The sequence below is a fragment of the Bos grunniens genome, chromosome 12, assembly GCF_055505025.1.
Source record: "Bos grunniens cultivar Pamir isolate PY7600 chromosome 12, Bosgru_T2T1.0, whole genome shotgun sequence".
In the NCBI taxonomy this organism is placed as follows: Eukaryota; Metazoa; Chordata; class Mammalia; order Artiodactyla; family Bovidae; genus Bos; species Bos grunniens.
In genome coordinates, this window is record NC_141176.1 from 54061921 (window position 1) to 54086156 (window position 24236).

A 24236-nucleotide genomic window follows, 5' to 3' on the forward strand; every position below is an offset into this window, starting at 1 on the left:
CTTCCCCTAGACTTGTAGCAAACTCAGTGCAGTTACATCCATAGTTTCTTTTTCTCTTAAAGCACTATGTTCCCAACTTTGTCTCATCTTGGCCTTCCTGAGCCCAAATGGCATTTATTTTATACGTGGGTATGCAATTTGACTTAGTATTCACACTAAGTTGCAGATAATTCTCTGCTACTTAATCTTATTGAGGATCAGAGAGCTGGTATGTGGCAGCACATCTCTAAAATATGTAGAGCATTAATGATTTCAGGAGGTGGAATTCAGTAGTTCAGCACAGTAACAGTATTTTAAGAGAATGCAGATAGGTTGAATAGGGGGCTATGAACCTGGATACCACAAACCCATCTCTGTTCAGCACAACAGGCCTCCACTGTGGATAAACCTGAAGCCAAGACAAAAGGCTAGTCCCTCTGGCCAGCACAGCTCCACATCACTTCATTACCTCTAATGCTGATGCCATGGATTTCATCTCCTTTCCTAGACTGGCAAATCCTAGAGGTCTGCCCTTTTCACCTATGCTTTCTCTATCTTCTTGCATGGATGAAGAATAACTGAAAGAATTAAATTGTCTCTCAATATTCTTTTGCAGGAGTAGTCTAAAGCCATCACTCACAGTTCTCTTGGAATTAGTAAGTCTTTAACTATTTACAATATTAAAACTTCAGAGAAAGGGAGTGCTAGAAAAAAGATGGTCCAAACCTTCCATTTTATAGGTAGAGAAATGGACAGGTCTGTCTTTATGCATACATGGCAGTTACTGACATAAGCTTTTTAAAAAAAGGAAGCCAAATCACAAAGAGGGGGAAATAAGAAACACATCCTTTAAACTGATGTCGTTCTTTCACAAGAAGATGTAAACTCATACAGAGGCACTACAAAGTCTCCAATTACAGTCACAAATAGAAGCACCTGATATTTCTTGGCAGCTAATAAGATTTAAGGAGAAAAAGTTTTCTTATTGTTTATAAATGCTCACCCAGGGATTTGTCCTTTCTCCCCAAATCATCTAAAGGATGACTCAAAATAGTATGGCTATTTATTCTTTTGAAGGTACTTAAAATACTACAGAATTTTAAACACAACCACAACTTACCTCTTTGAGCTTATCCACATCATCTTTCACTTTTTCATAGATTTCATTAGCTGTTCTAAGCCTTTTCTTCCACTCTGCTACAGTTTCTGGGTCAATTTTACTTGGATTATCTGCAACTGGAAGTTTATCTTCATTCTGGTTGCCCTGCATCAAGGTTAAAGGATCCAGAATAGTCTTGATCTGTGATTCCAAGCTGAGGTTTTTACTCTTAAGCTCGTCTACCTCTTTCTGCAGACAATCTATTTCATCCTGAAAAAGCATTGCACAGCCATCAGGTAGACATAGACACTAAATACATACACATGCTAGAGTGAAGTCAACGTGTTTTTAAAATTTACATAAAAAATCCTGTAGATACATAGATTCTTAATGCATCAGAATAACTTTGTAGACAGAAAGTCACATATAGCTGAAATTCTCAAAATGTATTTTGACTGATAAAAATTGGCACCTTTATTGCTTTTAATTCAATGATCATTCGTGATTTAAAAAAACAAAAATGTCAAATCTTTAATCCCATTTAAAATATTCAGTTAATTTACAATTTCAATAAAATGAAAAGTCACATGAATTCAACAAGGAAGTAGATTCCTCAGAAGAAAATTCTGAGGCATGTTTAATTCCTTTACTAAGGGGCATTTGGAGACTGCAATGGCAACCCACTCCAGTACTCTTGCCTGGAAAATCCCATGGACTGAAGAGCCTACTGGGCGCAGTCCATGGGGTCTCGAAGAGTCGGACACGACTGAGCGACTTCACTTTCACTTTTCACTTTCATGCATTGGAGAAGGAAATGGCAACCCACTCCAGTGTTCTTGCCTGAAGAATCCCAGGGACGGTGGAGTCTGGTGGGCTGCGGTTATAGGGTCGCACAGAGTCGGACATGACTGAAGCGACTTAGCAGCAGTAGCAGCAAGGTGCATTTAAAAATACAGTTTTCATCGAGGTAATCTGTAGTTTTGGCTGACATCTCTCTTTTGCTTCATATAGAAGTAAAATATATGCCATGTCCTTTCACCTTCCACGTCAGAATAATACCTGTAATTTTGAACTCTTCTACATTCTAGCTCTTTAACTACCACTGTGACTATTTCAAATATTAGTTTTCCCCATGTAGAACCATCTTGAATCCAGCAATGAAACATTTGGGGCTAGAACTCTCTTCTGTGATACCATTTATTCATCTATAATGAATATTTCACATTAAACTAAAATTGTTAGGAATTCTGTTCTCAGAAAATAACTTCAACATGCCAGCAATCTCCTAAAGCATTAATTTGATTAGTATCTAAGTGTGATAAATATTCATTACATAAATAAGAATACATTTTAGTTTTAACACAGATAGAACTATTTACTATTTTAAATTATAATATGTTTTGAGTTAAATGCATTATAAAATGAGAAAAGAGCTTTACTCGTTTGAATAAATTAATGAATAAATAAATATAAACAAGAAAACACATATGAATGAACATTTATTCAGTCATTTATCTATGCCCTATTTTATTTCAAAAAAATTTTGAAGCAGCTGAACTGGTTTCCATTTATGTAGTGTAATTTAAAGATATTTTGTGTCAAAGGAAGAGAGCAATATTATCCCCCATTTAGTCAATATAAAATGACAGCTGGACTTAATGTTTATTCAAAAGTATATATATCCATTAGCATGAAGCTAATTTAGAAAAAATTCCATCACCATGTCAAATCACCTACATGTCAAATCACATGCAGAAAACAACTGCATGATCTCACATATATGTGGAATCTAAAGAGTCAAACACACAGAAGCAGAGTTAAACAGTGGTTACCAAGAATGGAAGGTGGGGGAAATGGGGAGGTGGGAGAAACAGGAAGATGGTTAAAGGGGTACAGAGTTGCAGCTAGAGATAGTCTAGAGACCTCCTGTATAGCATGATGACTATAGGTAATAATACTGTACTATCTACTGGACACTGCCGAGTAGACTTCAGGTGCCCTCACCACACACACACACAGAAAAAGTAACTATGTGAGGAGATGGCTATGCTAATTAGTTTGACTGAAGTCATCACTTCACCATGTATATCAAAACATGTTTTACACCTTAAATATACATAATTTTTTAAAAACATGTTTTAAAAATTCAACAAACATTTAAAAAATGTTTTTTAAAACATGCAAAAAAAACAAAAAAAAAAGAATTAAAGCAATAGCATATCTCAAACCAAAATCTCTTTGTCGGTAGCTGACATAAGTATATTTTCTTTACCAGAACTTATCAGACTTATAATTAGCAGTGAATTTACAGGTAGACACAAAGACAGAATGAAGGTTACAGTACTTGTTTGCGTTCATAATGCCTCATGGGGTTGGAAGACTGACTTCTACATGAGAGTTTCCTTTATCTCCCAACTTCTTGAGGGAGCAACTTAAAAAATGATGTTTCTGTTGAGCACAAATTTAAAATTAAAAGCAAGAAAAAGAGGAAATGTTTCCATCTGTTTCCCTATTTGAAACAGGAAAGGAAAAAAGAATTTATCAAATAAGATATTTTTAAACTGGCATTTAACGTAAGATTTCACTGGATACTTACTCTAAGAAGTCCAGACTGATAGCTCAGTTTTACCTAGAATTTAATGCTGTCATCATTTAACATTTACTTAGTATTTACCTCATATTCTTTGTGAAGTAATTCAAGTCTGGTTTTCCGAAGATGCTTCCTGACTGTATGGCTTAGCATAGGTTCACTTTCACTTGTTCCTCCTATAGGACAAAAAAAAAAAAATCTAACCTTTCTATGTAGACTCTAGCTTAATTTCTATCCTTTTTCTTACATCCTCTTTGTGCTGCCATCCTTTTCTGTACTTCAATTCTGAGAAAAAATAAGTAAGTAATACCATCAGAAATACTTTCAGTAAAATATCATGTTATGTTTACTTACCTGTGTATCTTATTAAACTCAATGAAGGCAAAGGCTATATTTATTAACTCATTTGAACTACTGCAAATTTTGAATACCAGACAACTGTTAATAATAAAATCAGTGATTATATCGAACCAATAAGCTGTATAATTAAAATATTATTTGTTGTATAAATCAATATTATATAATTATCAAATATATTATCTTATATGTCACATATATGATATACATATTATAATATATATTATTATAGCTAATGTATTCAAATATATATAGTTACTAGTAACACAACTGAAAAGATGAATGTGTCTTTTCACTGATTCTAACAACCCAGTTACGATGGATTATAAATCACAGCATTAATTGTATGCCCACAGTAACTCACATATACACACTCAAAATGTATTCTTTCTGAGAGCTCTTCACTTATCCTGTGGTTACGTTCTTTGTACTTCTTAGCATCATGATAACAAAGGCATTTACAAACGTTCTTTTTCACAGGACTCCATCCAAATGCAAGGATGGATAAACCATTTTACTTCAGAGAATTTATGAAATATCACTTAGATACAAATGAATGAAGAAAGAAGGGATGTGAAAAGAAGCTGGGAAAAAAACATTTAAATCATTTTAATCAACAAAGCTCATAGTCTGCAAGGAAAGACCTGACTCCTAGTAAAGATCAGTGCAGATAAAAAAGCAGAGGCTGAGAGACTGACACTCCAGTTTGCAGCACAGCACAGAAATATTCCTCTATAAGACTTCACCCAGGTACCCAAGAGAGAAACCTTGGAGCCACCTCTGATTCCCTTTCAGATTGCTTAGTTTCAAAGTTCCAATGGTTCTTCTTTTGTTCTAGCATATATACCTTCCTTTCTATTATAAAAACTTTATATAAGTCCATTTTCCCTAATTTTGGACTATTACAAAGACAAAAGGTTTTTTTCCCAATGATTCATGCTATCATCAATTCACTTTCAATTCTTCCTAAAGCAGAAACAAACAAAAATCATTTTAGCAATCTAAAAGAAATAACACTATAAAAGCTCTTTAAATGTTTCATTTTCCAAGAATCTTCCAGTTCAAGTTTTATCCCTACCACCTTCCCTACCCCACTTTACCTACATGACTATAGCACTGAATGTTCTTTTTCATACCCTTAATCCAGACTCACATTCTCCCTCACCTGGGCAAGAGTCTGACCTACTCATGTCCTGATTCTCCCCTGAAGCCCAAACTATGTATCATCACCTGAGTAATATTCCTAGTACACACTTTGGCTTATGCCATTCCCCTGCTCAAAACCATCATGCCCACTTACCCTTCTCACCCATACAGCAACTCCCTGATTCAGTCTGTCACTCGAGATGCTCTGCGCTGAAGTCTTAATTTACCTTTTCAGTCTTATTTCAACAGTCAGACCCAACTAGACTTTCCTGTTTCCCAACTGCAGTGAATGCTGCTCCCTCTACAAGAAATGGCCTCTCTCCCCTTTACCAACTGAAAATTTATCTATCCTTAAATCTTAGAGGCCACTGCTTCATGAATCCCTTCTCCACGTTCCTAGCTGAGCTAGCTTGTTTGAACTCTGTGGGCCTTTTTGTTTGTCTGCTTTTTAAACTGTTGGCTGCAGTTAAGAACTGGTGCACCCATATAAATAAATAAATAAATATTAAAAAAAAAAAAAAAAAACACTTCATCCATATGGACAGCCTCTACCAGAATCAAAGTTCCAGAAGGCTCTGTGATTTCTCACAGTGCTTCACGCTCCTCAGTTGCTCCACTTATATAGATTATGCCAAATGACCAATCCACCCAGTATGATACTGGCAAAATAACACCACCAAAAGTTGTCCATTTCAGTTTTCCTCCAGACAGACACTATTTAAACACTTTTAAATCAGTTTCTATGTGTTTTTACAATAGACTCTTACCAATAATTTCTTTGCAAGGATTTTCAGGAGTGATGGGGACTCTGCAGGCTGGACATTGGCTATTATTCTTCAACCACAAGTCGATACAAACCGAACAAAACACATGGTTGTTGATGCATATGACAGGCTGGCGTACCTTTGAAAAAGGAAACACTACTTTTAGTACAGGGCAACAGTCATAACCAGAATCTCAACAGGTTTAGCTTAGAGCAAACAAATCGCTGCTCTAGAGTACAGCAGCAGGTGCTTTAAGAAGCCATATCTAGTATTCATAAAAACTGCTTCTGCTACCACACTGTTTCTTACACACGTGTGACAGTTACTAGCTTACATATCTGGTCATAGAGATGGAAACTTTTGATACATTAAGAAATGGTTTTATTTTGTTCCAAATCACACTTACTGCCAAAGAGAAAATGCATTTTGTTCCACTAAGGCTGGGGCAATTTTTCTTCAACTGTTCTAGTCAAGGATTATAAAATGTCAGGTCTAGAAGGTTCTTTGAAGATTATTTAGTCCAGTCATCCATATAATGCTTGAAATCCTTCCCTCAATTCATTCCACTATATTACAGAGCAATAGCAATCAACAATTTAGCACTGACGTCTTACAAGAATGCCCTCAAAACCAGAGGCACGAAAGTTAAAACAACCCTAAAAGACAGGACATACACTCAAGTGGTTTATAATCTAAATAGCAAACAATGCTGACAGAAATACTGACATACATCAAATAAATCAGTCTTTGACTCAAAAATGTAATCAAGTACAAATACTTTACATTTATATTGTCTTATATTTTACAATGAGTTTCCCATGCATATCCTCTCTCTCTAATCCTGAAAGATAAACAGTAAATATACTTTACAAATAAGGAAACCAAGGTGAAGAGATCAGGTGGCTTGCTCGGGGTTAACAATGTATGTGTTTTGTTTTGGCTGTGTGTAGCTGTTGTATCAGAGAGAAAATAGAAGAAGCTGATTTAGTTTTCTACCTGACTTTATACGTTAGTTTACATATTTCTTATAAATTTGTATTTATCTCCTCTTTTAGAATGGAAACTCTGGAAGAGCAATAACTTCCTTCATATCATTCACTTCTGAATCTCTGGTACCTAGGGACAGCCTAGTACACAGCAGGTACTCAATAAAGGTTTGTTGAATAAAGTAATTGCTATTAAGACACTATTTAAAATTCCACATATTGGGGAACTTGCCAGAGGGAATAATGACTGAATATTCTTCAAACAGCATAAATGTAACAAGATAAAACAAAAATAGAAAAGGACACAGAAGGCTTTCACTTTATTTATGTGATATTTTTACCATGGGACTCAAAATACTTTATAGCCATTTTCAGTATTTTGTTCTAATAATAAAAACACTACCACTGTAGAGTCCTTCTGCATTAGGGACAAGAAGATCAAGGAAAAGTGGAATGAGTAGAGGGGGAATGAAAGGCAGAACCACCACAAACCACTTTTCACAAACATCGATGTTGCTCTATATCTGCCTCAGAAGGATACTGAGTATCTTGCTCACTAATTTGAAAGGGGTCCCAACTCTCAAAGAAATCACAAATGTACAACAATCCATGCCAGGCAGGCAGTCATTTTAAGTCTCCCTGCAAAGAGCTCTCTGGGTTTAGTTTGGCTTTCCAAACATTCAGATGCTCCCTTGATTATGAACACTAACAGAAGAAAACTAAACAGAGAAGAAAACTCTGCACAGATTTAGACTTCCTCTTGGAGAAATACCAATTCTAATTCATTGAGTTCAACTGATTTGATAGGGCTAATTAAAATACAGACAGACAGACTTTCAAACACAGTAAGACCATGAAGCACAGCACTCCTTCCCAAGCGCTCCTACCAACAACAAGGAATGAGGGCTCATCTGGGAGGTACTCCTGGTCAGAGTCTCAAGAGGCAGACAAACCTGAACTCTCTTTGAAGGTTAGTTTTTTCTAAAAATTCATCTGTTTCTGAAGTCCAGACCATAATACATTCACGGGTGTTTTAATCTTATCCCTAAGTCAGAAAATGTTTTCGGAACAAAAAATTCTCAATGAAAGTACCAGGAAGATACTACTCTGCCTATCCGGTAGCTTCCCCAAACACAGGCACACAGACACACACTCACAAGCACATATTCCATGTTCCTAGAAGGCTCCTGGCAGGATGTGTACCCCCAAATTAAGATGGCTGGTTAACAGTTATCTCCTTGGACTTTTAGGGCAGTGAGTTTATTTCTGGTTTTAGTCATTAATTCATCTGAAAATGAATGAAAGTCAATGCTCAAAACATAAAACCGTGCATATTAAGGGGATTCAAAACACTCTTCCACTCCGTATAGGCTTCCCTCATTAGAAGCACACATCTAATTGGCATTTTCTAAGTAAATGCTCTCATAACAGCCGGGGCTGGACCCCGGCTAACAAAGATTAAATATCCAAACTAAAAACTTCCCTGGTAGCTCAGCTGGTAAAGAATCCACCTGTAATGCAGGAGACCCTGGTTTGATTCCTAGGTCGGGAAGATCTGTTGGAGAAGGGATAGGCTACCCACTCCAGTATTCTTAGGCTCCCCTGGTGGCTCAGCTGGTAAAGAATCCGCCTGCAGTGTGGGAGACTTGGGTTCAGTCCCTGGATTGGGAAGATCCCCTGGAGAAGGAAACAGCTACCCACTCCAGTATTCTGGCCTGGAAAATCCATGGACAGAGGAGCCTAGAAGGCTACAGTCCATGGGTTGCAAAGAGTCAAGACACCACTGAGCAACTTTCACTGCAAAAAAGAAGGCCTCACACGTGGTGGAAATCAAGAATTCTGCTTTGGTCTATTAAGTTTGTGACACCAACCTGGCTTTTAAATGGACAAGGCAAGGTCTGAGGATCATTGGCATAAAAGATGGCATTTAAAGTCACAGGACTGGAGAAGATCCCCTGCATGGGCAGAACAGTATACATTCCAGCACACAGAGGAAGAGGAGGAGCAACTGGCAAAGGGAAATGAGGAGGAGGGACTGTGCTGGAGGACGGGAGAACATGGTGTTACACAGGAAGGTTTTCCAAGAGTGGTCACTCATGTCAAATGTTGAAGAGAGACTGAATTTGATGTGGACAGAGAAGTGACTATAAGATTTAACTGCATGGAAGTCACTGTGGTCTGTAATTGACAAGCACTGTTTCCAGTGAATATTGGCACTGAGATGGAAACTTGATTCGAGAGTGCAAGACAAGGAAAAGTGAAGAAATGAAGACAGAGACTACAGGCAGGTCATCTTTCATGTTTTGCTGTAAAGGAGAGAGCACAACATGTGGCCACGGAAAGGAATGATAATGCAAATGGTATGGTAAAAAAGCAGATATTAGTTAATGATAGAGGAAGACAGGGAGGGATCAGAGCCATAGATAGCAACGTTGCTAAGCAGTCAAGAGGGGAATGAGATCCAAAGCACAAGCAGGCAGATTGTGGCTCATAGGGAGTGAGGACCTATCTTCCAATTTAACAAAAGGGAAGAAAACCAAGGCTATAAGAACAAACACAGAGGATGGAAGATCTGTTGATAGAAAGATGGGAGAACTCATGTTCCAACTACTTTTATTTTGTCTGTCAAATAGGAGGTGAGATTACCAGCTGTAAGTCGGAAGCAGGGAGGAATATCAACTGGAGAAAATAGATTAAAGCAATTATTTTGAAAGATAAGAAAGTACATTTACTAGGGTCATGTATGGAGCAGGATGGTCAAACACTGTTGAGTCTGTGAGTGGCAACGATGACATGGAAAGGCTAAAGTAACACTGGAGGAGTCGGTGTGATAAGAAGAGGAGCGGAAAGTGAGACGCTCACAATCAGATTACAGGAGGTGGCATAGCTGCTTTCCCTAAAGTTTTGTCCTGGGATACCTTATCTGACAAAGTTCTATTTTCTCTCAATCTCATGTATTACATAGTGTTAACATCTTTTCTACAGTAATAGTTCCTGAGAAGCCTCTGTAACTGGATCTCAGTAAGTGGCAGAGCTTAGGCTTCAAAAGAAACCTGGGGCAGACTCCAGCTCTACTACCTATTGAGCTGTTTGACTTTGGATTAGCCTGTTAGTTAAACAATGGCATCAGTTTCCGGTTCTGAGATATATGGTTTAACCTAGTACACTTTTCATTCAGCTGTTGTTTAAGATTTAATAATATAAAGATGTAAGCACAGAGACTTCCACTTAGCAATTCCTCAAGAGAAAAGAAAGAAAAGGAAAAGAAAAGAAAAAAGGGTGGGGGCAGGGAGACAAGGACTATATTCACATGCCCAGGAGCCAACTGCATGTTGCGATCTTAAAGCTGCCCCAACCATAGTATGCCCAAAGATAAGCCCAGCCTCCACACATTCACCCCGCTCCTGTACTCTCTCTTGTCTAAATTAATGGCATCTCCACCTCATCCCTTGGTCTAGAATACTCAGAGTTCTCTGACTCACCCTTTTTACTCACCTTCACCATCCAATCTGGCACCAAATTCTGTTATCATGTATCAGTTTAAAAAGCCAGGGATTTTAAGATATATCCATATCTTATGTATCACCAGGAAAAAAGGATGAAAAATTTAAGACACTGGAGTGGGTAGCCTTTCCCTTCTCCAGGGGATCTTCCCAAAACAGGGATCAAACCCAGGTCTCCCACATCACAAACAGATTCTTTACCAGCTAAGCCACACAAGAAGCCCTGTAAGATGCCATGGCTTATAAAATACAACAAGACTCCAGAGATGGTATAATGTGGGGGAAAAAAGTATATCCCCAAATAGTCGAAATGTGGCAAACCTACCACTAAATGTTCTTTTACTTACCATCTATCCCTTCTTTTTCTATCTTCAACTCAGTGAGTTCAGGTTCCCCTTCTCTTACCCCAGCTACTGCAATGACCTCTTCCAAGCATCCTTGCTGTCACATGTTCACTCCTGTCCACCTTTCACACTGATGCCAGAGCCACCCAGCTACAATACGGAGCACTGCTCTCCTGCAAAACAACTTTTTCCCCCTACTCACAGTTTTGAGTACAGCATCCAAAGAATAATGCAATCTGCTTCTTAAATGGCCATTTCCTTTAATCCATTTCAATACTGGACAAAACCAATACTTCAACCACATAGATATACACCTGATGTTCATCAAAAAGAATATGAAGAACACAGACTTATTATTTACTGGGCTCTCATTTTTTAGCTTGATATGTTCTGCTGGCCTGCAACTTACCCAATCAAAATAAAATCCTTCCCATCTTTTGAGATGAAAATCAAGGTTTACCTCTTCTGTAAGACCTTCAGTAATCTTTTTTTTAGAATTAATTGGATCTTTATTGAATTCTCATAAGCGCATTTCTTATGCAATGATTTAATGTTCACTGGACTTGGAAAATTATCTATATCCTGCTTTCCCTATTTGATTTTAGGCTCCCAGGGGGCAGGGGCACTGTCCTGCTCATCTTTGTCTCCACCACCAACAACTTATACAATGCACACTCTAATATTAACATAAGTGAATTTTGATGTATTAAAATGAAAGGCTAATGCTCCTAAAAACATCCAAGAAGCAAAAGGTCAATGGCCACTGCCAAATTTTGAAAAAGTGTAAGTTTAACCTTTTCATTTAATTTGCCAAAATGATACCGAAGAACAACCGCAGGCAGACTACTTGGCTGTCAGCTGAAAGCCGCTGGCAGTGTCACCCAAAGGAGACTCGTCAGCACTGTTAATACCTGGTATTATGGCCACCATTGTGCTGGATTTTGAAACAGCTCACTACTTCATTTCTTTGGATCATGTACTTATCAGATGAAGATTTCTAGACAATGGTTTAAATTTACTTAGGAGAACAGGAACTGATAAATGAGAAGGAACTCCTAGAACAAATTACTTGTTATTTATTTGACCATAAACTACAGAAACAAAATACAAAGAATGTAGCCCTCCCTCAACTCCTGTCCACCCATCTCCTCTACTCAGATCCTGCTATATATAACAGCAAAACACACACACAAATAATTTCCTTTAATAAGATCTTCTCAAGATATGAAATAGTCATAATTTGCCTATATTATTAGACTTTTTATTCTATTTACTCTCAAATGAGATCTGTGGCATTAACATAGTAAGCACCCTTATGAAAAAAACATGCAAGACAACAATGGCAAAGATAAGTGGCATGTACAATTCCAAACTCATCTGGAGTAAGCATGCTGAAGTGATATCCCAGGGTAATGCCCAGTGAAGCTGGTGAGGAGGAGGAAGAAGAGAAAGAGAAGATGAAGGAATGTGTGAAAAGAAGGCTCTTCTCTCACTGGAATGGGCCTGAGGAGGCAGTCCTAGGTACAAGAAATATTAGCCCAATAATATATAATTCTACTACATAGTGTCTTTTATCTGAAGATGTTTCAGTTTTGAGAGACTTTATCACCAAAAATCCCTTTCTTAAAAAGCAAATATCTGGAAGGAGTCAGACCTAAAGGTGCTGTCCATTACTATCTATCCTGTGCTTAGTCACTCAGTTGTGTCTGGCTCTTTGTGCCTCCGTGGACTGTGGTCCACAAGGCTCCCTGTCCATGGGATTCTCTAGCTAAGAACACTGGAGTGGGTTGCCATGCCCTCCTCCAGGTCATATTCCCGACCGGCAGACTGAACCCAGGCCTTCTGCACTGCAGGCAGATTCTTCACTGTCTGAGCCACCGGGGAAGTCCAAAATCTATCCTAGATTTCCCTAACAGGAGTTACACAAGGGTTTAGGGCAGGGTTTGTCAATTTTGGCACTACTGACATTTTGGAACAAAAATTTTGGTGTTGTAGAAGGCTGTCCTATATATTATGGAATGTTTAGCTAAAAGCACCCTGAGGCTCTGTCTACTAGATGTGAGTAGCACTGCTCTGAAGACAATCAGAAATATCTCTCAGTTCACTTCAGTTCAGTCGCTCAGTTGTGTCCAACTCTTTGCGACCCCATGAATCACAGCACGCCAGGCCTCCCTGTCCATCACCAACTCCCGGAGTTCACCCAAACTCCTATGCATCGAGTCAGTGATGCCATCCAGCCATCTCATCCTCAGTCGCCCCCTTCTCCTCCTGCCCTCAATCCCTCCCATCATCAGGGTCTTTTCCAATGAGTCAACTCTTTGCATGAGGTGGCCAAAGTATTGGAGTTTCAGCCTCAGCATCAGTCCTTCCAAAGAACACCCAGGACTGGTCTCCTTTAGGATGGACTGGTTGGATCTCATTGCAGTCCAAGGGACTCTCAAGAGTCTCTTCCAACACCACAGTTCAAAAGCATCAATTCTTTGGTGCTCAGCTTTCTTCACAGTCCAACTCTCACATCCATACATGACCACAGGAAAAACCATAGCCTTGACTAGACGGACCTTTGTTGGCAAAGTAATATCTCTGCTTTTCAATATGCTATCTAGGTTGGTCATAACTCTCCTTCCAAGGAGTAAGTGTCTTTTAATTTCATGGCTGCAATCACCATCTGCAGTGATTTTGGAGCCCCCCCAAAATAAAGTCTGACACTGTTTCCACTGTTTCCCCATCTATTTCCCATGAAGTGATGGGACCAGATGCCATGATCTTCGTTTTCTGAATGTTGAGCTTTAAGCCAACATTTTTTACTCTCCTCTTTCACTTTTATCAAGAGGCTTTTTAGTTCCTCTTCACTTTCTGCCATAAGGGTGCTGTCATCTGCATATCTGAGGTTATTGATATTTCTCCCGGCAATCTTGATTCCAGCTTGTGTTTCTTCCACCCCACCGTTTCTCATGATGTACTCTGCTATGTAAGTTAAATAAACAGGGTGACAATATACAGCCTTGACAAACTCCTTTTCCTATTTGGAACCAGTCTGTTGTTCCATGTCCAGTTCTAACTGTTGCTTCCTGACCTGCATACAGGTTTCTCAAGAGGCAGGTCAGGTGGTCTGAGATTCCCATCTCTTTCAGAATTTTCCACAGTTTATTGTGATCCACACAACAAAATGCACTTCCATCCTATTGAGAACTGCTGGTCTGGGAAATGTACACGAATTTCCCTAACAATCTAATGGGGTTGATAGTATCAAATTAATTTGCAGCCAGTGGAAACTGAGACTCAAGGAAATAAATACGTGTTCTAAGTGGCAGAGTCAGCATTCGACCACCATTAAACATGCAAATTGAGTGCTCTTTCAATTAAGAAACAGATCTTTCTTCCTGAGAGCAAGTTTAGTAAACAATAATCAGGGAGTAAGAAATAGAGGAAATACACCTGAAAGAATCAAGACACTGGGATCAGCAGGGATTGCAGAAAAGAGATACTGTATTAATGGAGGTGATGCAAGGGAAAAGGCTGTAGATAAACTTTACCAACTGGTCTGGCAAATACATTTAAAATCAATTTCTCTGCTCTTCAGTCACCTTTACTGGAGACTAGAGCTAACCTTTCTTTTCCCTTCTCTTGCACCAATATCAAAACTTCACGGGTTTCACTAGAGGAGGCCTACTACAGAAAGACTGAAGAACAAAGCTGAGGGATAAATGACTGTAGGAAGAGCCTACCTTCTCAACCTTACAAATTTGGCAATTTTTAAAAACAAAATTCCTGGATTGCTCTTGCTATGTTGCAAGAAATCTTTGGCTCTGGGCCAGAATTTAGGACTAGAACTTTAAAACTGTGTGATCCTGAGAACTAAGCTACTTAATGCCTATTGGTCTGGGTCTCCAATTCTGTCTGGGTTAGAAAGAAAGCTAATACACCTCCCCTCTCCCACCTTTATCCCTACCTAGAAGGCTTTCAGGATAAACTGGAATCTTATTTGTGAAGTAAATTATATGCCAGCTATTATATGCCAAACTTGAAAATTACCAGAATATATCAACACTTTTTTGAATTAATTTTTATTATACTCTATGTGAAAACACACTATTGTTATACTTTTCTGAAAGTGTCTGCATTCTTGAAGCTTATTTTAATCTAGATAAGGGAGAAAAAGCAAAACTTTTACTCCACATGGCTTTTTTTCAAAGCAAATTCTTGTGATGATTATGTACAAGGCTGGTTCTTAAACCCACTCTTGGGAACTGAGGGGCAATCAAGACTCAAACATGGATTCAATGTACTGAGGAGGATGGCTCTCTGGCCAATCGACAGCCCTTGATGAGCACTGATTAATGAATTTAGTCAACCGAGAGTTAGGATGCTAGGTTGCTAAGGTGTTACCTCTGGCCCTAGAGGTAACACCTAGCCCTACCTCTTTTCAACCTTTTAAATCAATGATGTGTGTAGAAAGCAAAGCAAGAAGTCCTCCCTGAAAGAAGGGTTCTTTCCCATAGTATTCCCAGTGGAAAACAGTCTATCCTACGACTGGACACATTGTAAGAAAGCTAATTTCATTTCTGATTATTTCAGCCAGAAAGTTTCCATTTATATTAAGTATAAATCTTAATATTGTAGAGCTACACAAAGTTTGATCCCTTCCAAATGGAAATACTTTTAATTATTTAATGAGTTGCTATCATGTCTGTTCACTCCAACACTATTCTGTTCCATCTATATTCCAATCTCAATTTCAAATCCTTTCCAAATGATTTCAAATACTTCAGTTTATGTATATTTATCTTAAAGGGTGGTACCCGAATTTGGATTCATTCTCAAGTGAGAAATAATTGGATATGCTATATCACTGTTAAACGGTATTAGAAGTCTAGTCGCTTGCCACTTCTCTTGAGAATCTCCTTTGTCCTTTGATTAAAACCAACCGCATTCCACATTTGGCTGTCACTCATGGCAAAACGCAGAGTTGGTCAATAAAACTATTACGTGCAACAGTTTCTTTTCACAGCTTGAATCCTAATTGAAGAGATAAAAGCCTGGAATTACCTAGAGATAAACTGGTCTGTAGAATTCTGGCAGCAGTACCAAAATGTCACTTAAATATCCTGGGCTGGGTCATTTCAGCTTGCTGGCCTACTAGCCCAAGGCATGGGAAAAAATTACAGCGGAATAGGCCAGAAAGTGTTATATATGAACTGTCTCACAGGGTGTGCACTTCACCTCTCCAGGTGACACAGAGCTCTTACAATATTGGCAACGCTGCTAAACACTGAACAGAGATAATCCACCTTTAAGACTGAAGTACAGTTGGGGGTGGCAAATGCAAAATGTTTAAACTTTTCAATTTTAAGTACATTTGTATTGAAAAGACAAAGCATTAACCACATACATATTTGGGCTATCTCGACTACTGCTCCCCACCATTCTTCACCTTCACCCCCATTCCAAGCAGCAACTATCTCTTCAAATTCAAAGTCTCTCCCACCCCTAATTTCCTTAAGTAATATGCATCTTTTTTTTTTTTTAACAGTAACTCTTCGGGATAATGGCCCCTGATTCTGTTGAAAAATAAAAAATGAAGACCTGTTAACTCTGTAAGGGACAAATGGCGAGAGCAGCAAAAGATGAGGCCTAGCCAGGAAGGGCTTGAAGGCAGACTCCAGAGGTGGCCAGAAATGTGTGCGTCAGGGAGATGAAAGACTGTCTCCAGCACCCCATAAATACTGGTGTGGAGGGGAGGCCGAGTAGCACAGGCAGATCAGATTTGCTTTAACTACACAAAAGGCAAAAGAGTATGGAACCAACAAAAAATCACTGGATGTACTGTGGCAACTTCCAGAACAAACAGGTCCTACTCTTCTGGAAATGTAAATCTTCATCAATTGAGTGTACTGGCCTCAGGAAGCAAATGGGAGGAGCAGTGACTGAAAAAGTTGGTTTCCTCATTTTTGAGGGTTTGTCTGCCTCAGTGCCTGTAACAAAGGTTAACATTTCTTAAATGATAAGTGTCAAGATTCACACTATGTCTGTATGTGCTTAGTCACTCAATCATGTTAGACTCTCTGTGACCCCATGGACTGCAGTCTGCCAGGCTCCTCTGTCCATGGAGATTCTCCAGGCAAGAATACTGGTTGTTATGCCCTTCTTCAGGGGATCTTTCCAACTCAGGGACTGAACCCAGGTCTTCTGCATTGCAGGTGGATTCTTTACTGTCTGAGCCACCAGGGAAGCCCTAATACTATTATCACTCCCACTGTACAGATAAGGAAACTGCTCTTAGGGACATTAAGTAACTTGTATAAGTTAAGTAACTTGTATAGAATTAGTTAAGTGGAAGACCTGGATTAGAACTTAGTCTGAATACAGCACTCGGGGCTGTCAACCAATTGTGCCTTTTTGTCTCCATAGTAGACATGAGAAAATGTCTATTTACAAATCATTAACCTTTTGCAATATTGCATAGGAACCTGGAATGTCAGGTCCATGAATCAAGGCAAATTGGAAGTGGTCAAACAAGAGATGGCAAGAGTGAATGTCGACATTCTAGGAATCAGCAAACTGAAATGGACTGGAATGGGTGAATTTAACTCAGATGACCATTATATCTACTACTGTGGGCACGAATCCCTCAGAAGAAATGGAGTAGCCATCATGATCAACAAAAGAGTCCGAAATGCAGTACTTGGATGCAATCTCAAAAACGACAGAATGATCTCTGTTCATTTCCAAGGCAAACCATTCAATATCACAGTAATCCAAGTCTATGCCCCAACCAGTAACGCTGAAGAAGCTGAGGTTGAACGGTTCTATGAAGATCTACAAGACCGTTTAGAACTAACACCCAAAAAAGATGTCCTTTTCATTATAAGGGACTGGAATGCAAAAGTAGGAAGTCAAGAAACACCTGGAGTAACAGGCAAATTTGGCCTTGGAATACGGAATGAAGCAGGGCAAAGACTAATAGAGTTTTGCCAAGAAAATGCACTGGTCATAGCAAACACCCTCTTGCAACAACACAAGAGAAGACTCTATACATGGACATCACCAGATGGTCAACACCAAAATCAGACTGATTATATTCTTTGCAGCCAAAGATGGAGAAGCTCTATACAGTCAGCAAAAACAAGACCAGGAGCTGACTGTGGCTCAGACCATGAACTCCTTATTGCCAAATTCAGACTTAAATTGAAGAAAGTAGGGAAAACCACTAGACCATTCAGGTATGACTTAAATCAAATCCCTTATGATTATACAGTGGAAGTGAGATTTAAGGGCCTAGATCTGATAGATAGAGTGCCTGATGAACTATGGAATGAGGTTCGTGACATTGTTCAGGAGACAGGGATCAAGACCATCCCCATGGAAAAGAAATGCAAAAAAGCAAAATGGCTGTCTGGGGAGGCCTTACAAATAGCTGTGAAAACAAGAGAAGCAAAAAGCAAAGGAGAAAAGGAAAGATATAAACATCTGAATGCAGAGTTCCAAAGAATAGCAAGAAGAGATAAGAAAGCCTTCTTCAGCGATCAACGCAAAGAAATAGAGGGAAACAACAGAATGGGAAAGACTAGAGATCTCTTCAAGAAAATCAGAGATACCAAAGGAACATTTCATGCAAAGTTGGGCTCGATAAAGGACAGAAATGGTATGGACCTAAAAGAAGCAGATGATATTAAGAAGAGATGGCAAGAATACACAGAAGAACTATACAAAAAAGATCTTCACAACCAAGATAATCACAATGGTGTGATCACTGACCTAGAGCCAGACATCCTGGAATGTGAAGTCAAGTGGGCCTTAGAAAGTATCACTACGAACAAAGCTAGTGAAGGTGACAGAATTCCAGTTAAGCTATTCCAAATCCTGAAAGATGATGCTGTGAAAGTGCTGCACTCAATATGCCAGCAAATTTGGAAAACTCAGCAGTGGCCACAGGACTGGAAAAGGTCAGTTTTCATTCCAATTCCAAAGAAAGGCAGTGCCAAAGAATGCTCAAACTATCGCACAATTGCACTCATCTCACACGCTAGTAAAGTAATGCTCAAAATTCTTCAAGCCAGGCTTCAGCAATATGTGAACCATGAACTTCCTGATGTTCAAGCTGGTTTTAGAAAAGGCAGAGGAACCAGAGATCAAATTGCCAACATCTGCTGGATCATGGAAAAAGCAAGAGAGTTCCAGAAAAACATCGATTTCTGCTTTATTGACTATGCCAAAGCCTTTGACTGTGTGGATCACAATAAACTGTGGAAAATTCTGAAAGAGATGGGAATCCCAGACCACCTGACCTGCCTCTTGAGAAACCTGTATGCAGGTCAGGAAGCAACAGTTAGAACTGGACATGGAACAACAGACTGGTTCCAAATAGGAAAAGGAGTTTGTCAAGGCTGTATATTGTCACCCTGTTTATTTAACTTATATGCAGAGTACATCATGAGAAACGCTGGGGTGGAAGAAACACAAGCTGGAATCAAGATTGCCGGGAGAAATATCAATAACCTCAGATATGCAGATGACAGCACCCTTATGGCAGAAAGTGAAGAGGAACTCAAAAGCCTCTTGATGAAGGTGAAAGTGGAGAGTGAAAAAGTTGGCTTAAAGCTCAACATTCAGAAAACAAAGATCATGGCATCCGGTCCCATCACTTCATGAGAAATAGATGGGGAAACAGTGGAAACAGTGTCAGACTTTATTTTTCTGGGCTCCAAAATCACTGCAGGTGGTGACTGCAGCCATGAAATTAAAAGACGCTTACTCCTTGGAAGGAAAGTTATGACCAACCTAGATAGCATTTTCAAAAGCAGAGACATTACTTTGCCAACAAAGGTTCATCTAGTCAAGGCTATGGTTTTTCCTGTGGTCATGTATGGATGTGAGAGTTGGACTGTGAGGAAGGCTGAGCGCCGAAGAATTGATGCTTTTGAACTGTGGTGTTGGAGAAGACTCTTGCGAGTCCCTTGGACTGCAAGGAGATCCAACCAGTCCATCCTGAAGGAGATCAGCCCTGGGGTTTCTTTGGAAGGAATGATGCTAAAGCTGAGACTCCAGTACTTTGGCTACCTCATGCGAAGAGTTGACTCAATGGAAAAGACTCTGATGCTGGGAGGGATTGGGGGCAAGAGGAGAAGGGGACGACAGAGGATGGGATGGCTGGATGGCATCACTGACTCGATGGACATGAGTCTGAGTGAACTCCGGGAGTTGGTGATGGACAGGGAGGCCTGGCGTGCTGTGATTCAGGGGGTCGCAAAGAGTCGGACACGACTGAGCGACTGATCTGATCTGATCTGATCTAAACCTTTTGTTATTAGATATAATTCTAGAATACAGCTAACCAGTATAGGAGGGAAAAATTCACCAGAAGTGTCTGCTGTTATGAATGAGTTCATCTGAGATTTTGGATGTAACTTATTGAAGACACAAATGCAAACAACAGAGGTTCAAATGCTGGAGATTCTACGCCTTAGTTTCCTTATCTGAAAAATGGGGAAACCAGCCCTACCTATCTCACAGCACTGATAAGAGTGGTAAATGAAATAATAAAATGCATACAAAAGCGTTTTGTAATCTGCAAATCACTATATTCTATTAGTTATCATTTTTGTTAAAACACAGAAAGCATAGGTATGGAAAATCAACCGGGCAGAAGACATCTTCAACACAGCCCATTAACTAATGGAAACTAGATATAATGTGCACAACTACAACCAAGTGAAAATTATTTTCCAAGGATATTTTATCAGCCTTTTAACAGGCCACTGTTGGGAGTAAATTCACTCAGAAGTTAACTTGTGGAACTTCAAGTCAGGAGCCAAATGTAGACTGCAGCAAACAGAATCATCTCCTCCTCCTCCCAGCTACAAAGGTAGGCAGTACTAGCAAGTACCAAGCTCAAATAACCACCCTCCAAAGGCCATTCTTAAGCTCTCCCATCAGAATTGATCAAGCCATCTCTATATCCTCTCACAGTATCTTTGCTATTTCCTTGGCATTTCATTCTGATGTATATCAAGAGCTATCAGTTTCTCCCAAGCCTGACTTCCTACTACTTTCTGAACTCAGAAAATTCACATAGACTTAGAGGATTAGACGATCATACTGACTGGCACTCAAATGCTTTCCCCATGAAGTCTGCATTTCTTAACGCTATGCTTGTGGTTGCAGTTTCAGTGTAGGGCATAAACACATCACATTTATCCATTCCCCACAAACGTAAAACAATTCACCGTGGGGGGTGGGGTAAGTTTCTTCTGGACCTGCATAGTAAAACAATATATTCTTTTAAAAACCGAACGGGAGGCACAAATGGAAATGAAAGAGGAGACAAACGCATGAGAACCTTCAAAACTCCGTTTCTAATTCAGAACTCTTACAACTTTCTCCACCTGGTTTCATAAACACGGTAGACACCTCTTGCATCACAAGAGAGAGGGTATTCTACCTGGTGGCTGATCCGTTCTTGGAATTAAAGACCACATCTCCCATTCTAAAAGTCATTCAGGGGTACGTACTATTTACTTTTTCAAATTTTGAACCCAGAGCAAAGGCCACTCTCAAGGCCGAGTGAAGTTAAGAAAATTATCTTGAAAATGGAAAAGCCTCCCCAGCCAGCACCGAAGGCCCAAGAACAAAACACTCTAATTCGTGCAGGGGACGATGGAACCGTCGCGAGGCTCCCAGAAAACGTGATTTCAGCCGCAATGGGGTGGCACCGGGGGGGCGTGAATTGCAGGGATTCATTTCTGACCAGGCCTCCTTCGACGCCGGTAGTCACCCGGCTGAGGCCACCTTACTTCCCCACCCCACGCCGCTGTCATCCTCTTCCGAAAGGCGCACAGATGACTCCGTGAGTCCCGACTCGTCCCCTCTGTCCCCCGGGGACGCGGCCTCCCTGGCCAGAGGAGAACACAGGGTCGGCGTCCTCACCTAGCCCGGCGCCTCGCGCCGCGTCCCCGCCGCACACCCAGCCAGCCCTGGGCTCCGGAGGGCCCCTGCACACCCAACCCCGTTTAGGAGCCGTGTCAGGCATCACCCATTACCTTCCCCAAGCAGATGTGACACGTGATGGGCAGAGTGAGCGACAATGTAACGTTCTGCACGGTCTGAGCCATGGCAGCGTTCAGAATCCCGCCAACACGGAAGTCCCGCCGACCGCGGCTTCTCCCAGCGACTGAGGCCGCGCGAGGCCGGCTACGGCGGCCGGGCAGGGCCACGACGCGCCGGCCGCGGAAACGAAAACGCGCTTTCCCGACGCGCGGCGGCCGGCGTCTGGTCCCTTCCTCCTTTCCTTCCTTTTTAGTTCGAAAACAAACTTTCCTCGGTTAGGGAGCTGCAAGGATTCCTGAGAACGGGAAGGAAGCCGGGTTACTACGGGCGTCGAGGATCTTGAAAGTTTAAATGAAAGTTTGGTAGCGAGAGGAGAGGAAGGATGCGGAAAGGCGATTTGAAATCCCAGGATCTTTCCCGGAAGATGGGCATTTGGGGGAGAGTTTTCTACCTAAAGATTAAACCTGACAGTCTGCAAAGGCGGCGCAGTCAAAAACGGAAGAGGAAAGACATTGTCTCTACGTTTAAATTTTTCCAAGCAACTTTGTGCGTTCAGCTCTCTTTACATTCTTAAATGATGTAATATCACCTTAAAAACGACACGCGGTGGTTTCAGAAACGTTGGGTGCATTAATCGCTGCTCTCCGTGAAGACATGCTTTCACTGTTGGTTCTCCTGTAGTTTCTATCTGAAAGAGACTTAACGATCAGACCCGTGGACTGTGATTTACACCCACATGTGAGAAGCTTCTAATAGTGTGAACCATCCACACTCGCCTACAGCAGTCGCACAAGCGTTTAATTCTTCATTTCAGGCGCCTGGCTGGGAATGAAATGTACCCCTAGGCTGTTAAGCTCTGAGGAAGAATGTGAGGCTATAAGTTAGCACTTCCTACCAATAGAAAAAAAAACAAAACAAAAAAAACAAAAAACAGTGAATCAAGTATAAATAACAGATTTGGAGTTTAACTTCAATTTAAGTAAGGAAGAGCCAGTGTGATCAATTTATGTAAACAAATGCAATCTGTGAATAAGATTTAGAAACAAAACTGTAACTATTTTTAGTACTCTTCTTGCAGGGGAGAGCAGTATAATTACAAGAAGCAATCTCATGGTTAAAGGGATTCTGCACCTGGACTGCAAGGTAGAAATCCCAGCCTGAACAAATTCCTGGCTCTACTGGCTTTTATTTGTTTAACTGTCGTTTAACCCCTCTGCTTCTTAGCTTCCTCATTGGTAAAGCGTGTGTGTGTGTGTGTGTGTGTGTGTGTGTGTGTGTGGTGAATGAGATCAGTGTATGTTTACTATCACCTCTATAAAAAGAACAGATAATGAGATTGGCACAGCCAGCAATTCACTTGAAGCAGCCAGTTCCAGTTCAAAATCGACTAATAAGTGACAATGAGAATTCTTCCATACAGCTCAGTAACTTAATTTCCTAAGAATTGGAGACCATCCCTGAGCTTGGAATTGGAGATCTGGGCAAAACAGTCACATTGTTTGTCTGTTTAACAGCCACTTTTCCAGAAAGCCTGGGCTAAAAGTCATCTGGTTTGGCTATTTTCTGGCTATTTGAAGTCATATTCAATGGGGTCTAGGCTTCACATGTTTTGCTAAAGCATCTTTTGTATTCCTGGCTATAGGTTAAGGCTTAAGAATGAGAAAGATCCAGGTCATTACCTACTGTCATTCAAGGTTTGCCTTTTCCCATCTTACTGTGTTCTTCCTTGTTCTTGTCACCTTGTTTAAACCTATCATGGTGTTTTTGTACCTGTCATCCCCACAATCTTGAATGGGATAAAGGGCTGAGAATATTCTGTCTCTCCCACAGATCCCTGGAGACTATGCAATAGGAAGATATGTTGAAGATAATCTGGAAAAAAAAAAAAAAAAGACTTTTCCAAAGCTACTAGGGAAAGTTCATTTATTAATTATCCTGATGATTGGTGTTAATACTGTCACAAAAAATATATTTAGAAAACAAAAACCTGCATTTTAAGTAGAATGATTAAAGTGAAAGTGTTTGTCACTCAGTCTTGTCCAACTCTTTGCAACCACATGAACTGTAGCACACCAGGCTTCTCTGTCAATGGAATTCTTCAGGCAAGAATACTGGAGTGGGTAGCCATTCCCTTCTCCATGGAATCTTCCTAATCCAGGGACTGAACTTGGGTCTCCCACATTGCAGGCAGATTCTTTACCATGTGAGCCAGGGAAGCCCCAGAATATTTAAACCTAGACCATTTCCAACAGCCCTCCCCACGTTAGCTATCATCATCATAGCTTCTGAATGCTCTTCTAGTGCTCTGACCATGTAGCTGTTTCTGTGCTAAGCTAACTTTGTTACATTTTATTATAGTTGTTTATGTGCTTGCCCCCACAACAGTTTCTTGAAGTCTGGGATTGTATTCAATTTATCTCAT

The 24236-nt window shown here is 40.2% G+C and overlaps 1 protein-coding gene across 2 annotated transcripts in view; it reads right to left on the reverse strand.

Annotated features, from left to right (window-relative positions):
• Positions 1-21914, reverse strand: part of OBI1 (ORC ubiquitin ligase 1) — a 44914-nt gene extending 23000 nt beyond the window's left edge. Inside the window, exons 1-5 of one of the 2 annotated variants that reach the window (XM_086328604.1) lie at positions 21700-21797; positions 11910-11913; positions 5939-6074; positions 3753-3844; positions 1100-1348 (exon numbers count right to left, since the gene is read on the reverse strand). In XM_086328604.1, coding sequence (XP_086184730.1) covers positions 1100-1348; positions 3753-3844; positions 5939-6074; positions 11910-11913; positions 21700-21797 — 579 coding nt within the window. The other variant, XM_086328603.1, reaches the window with a different exon arrangement.
• Positions 21915-24236: the final 2322 nt, after the last annotated feature.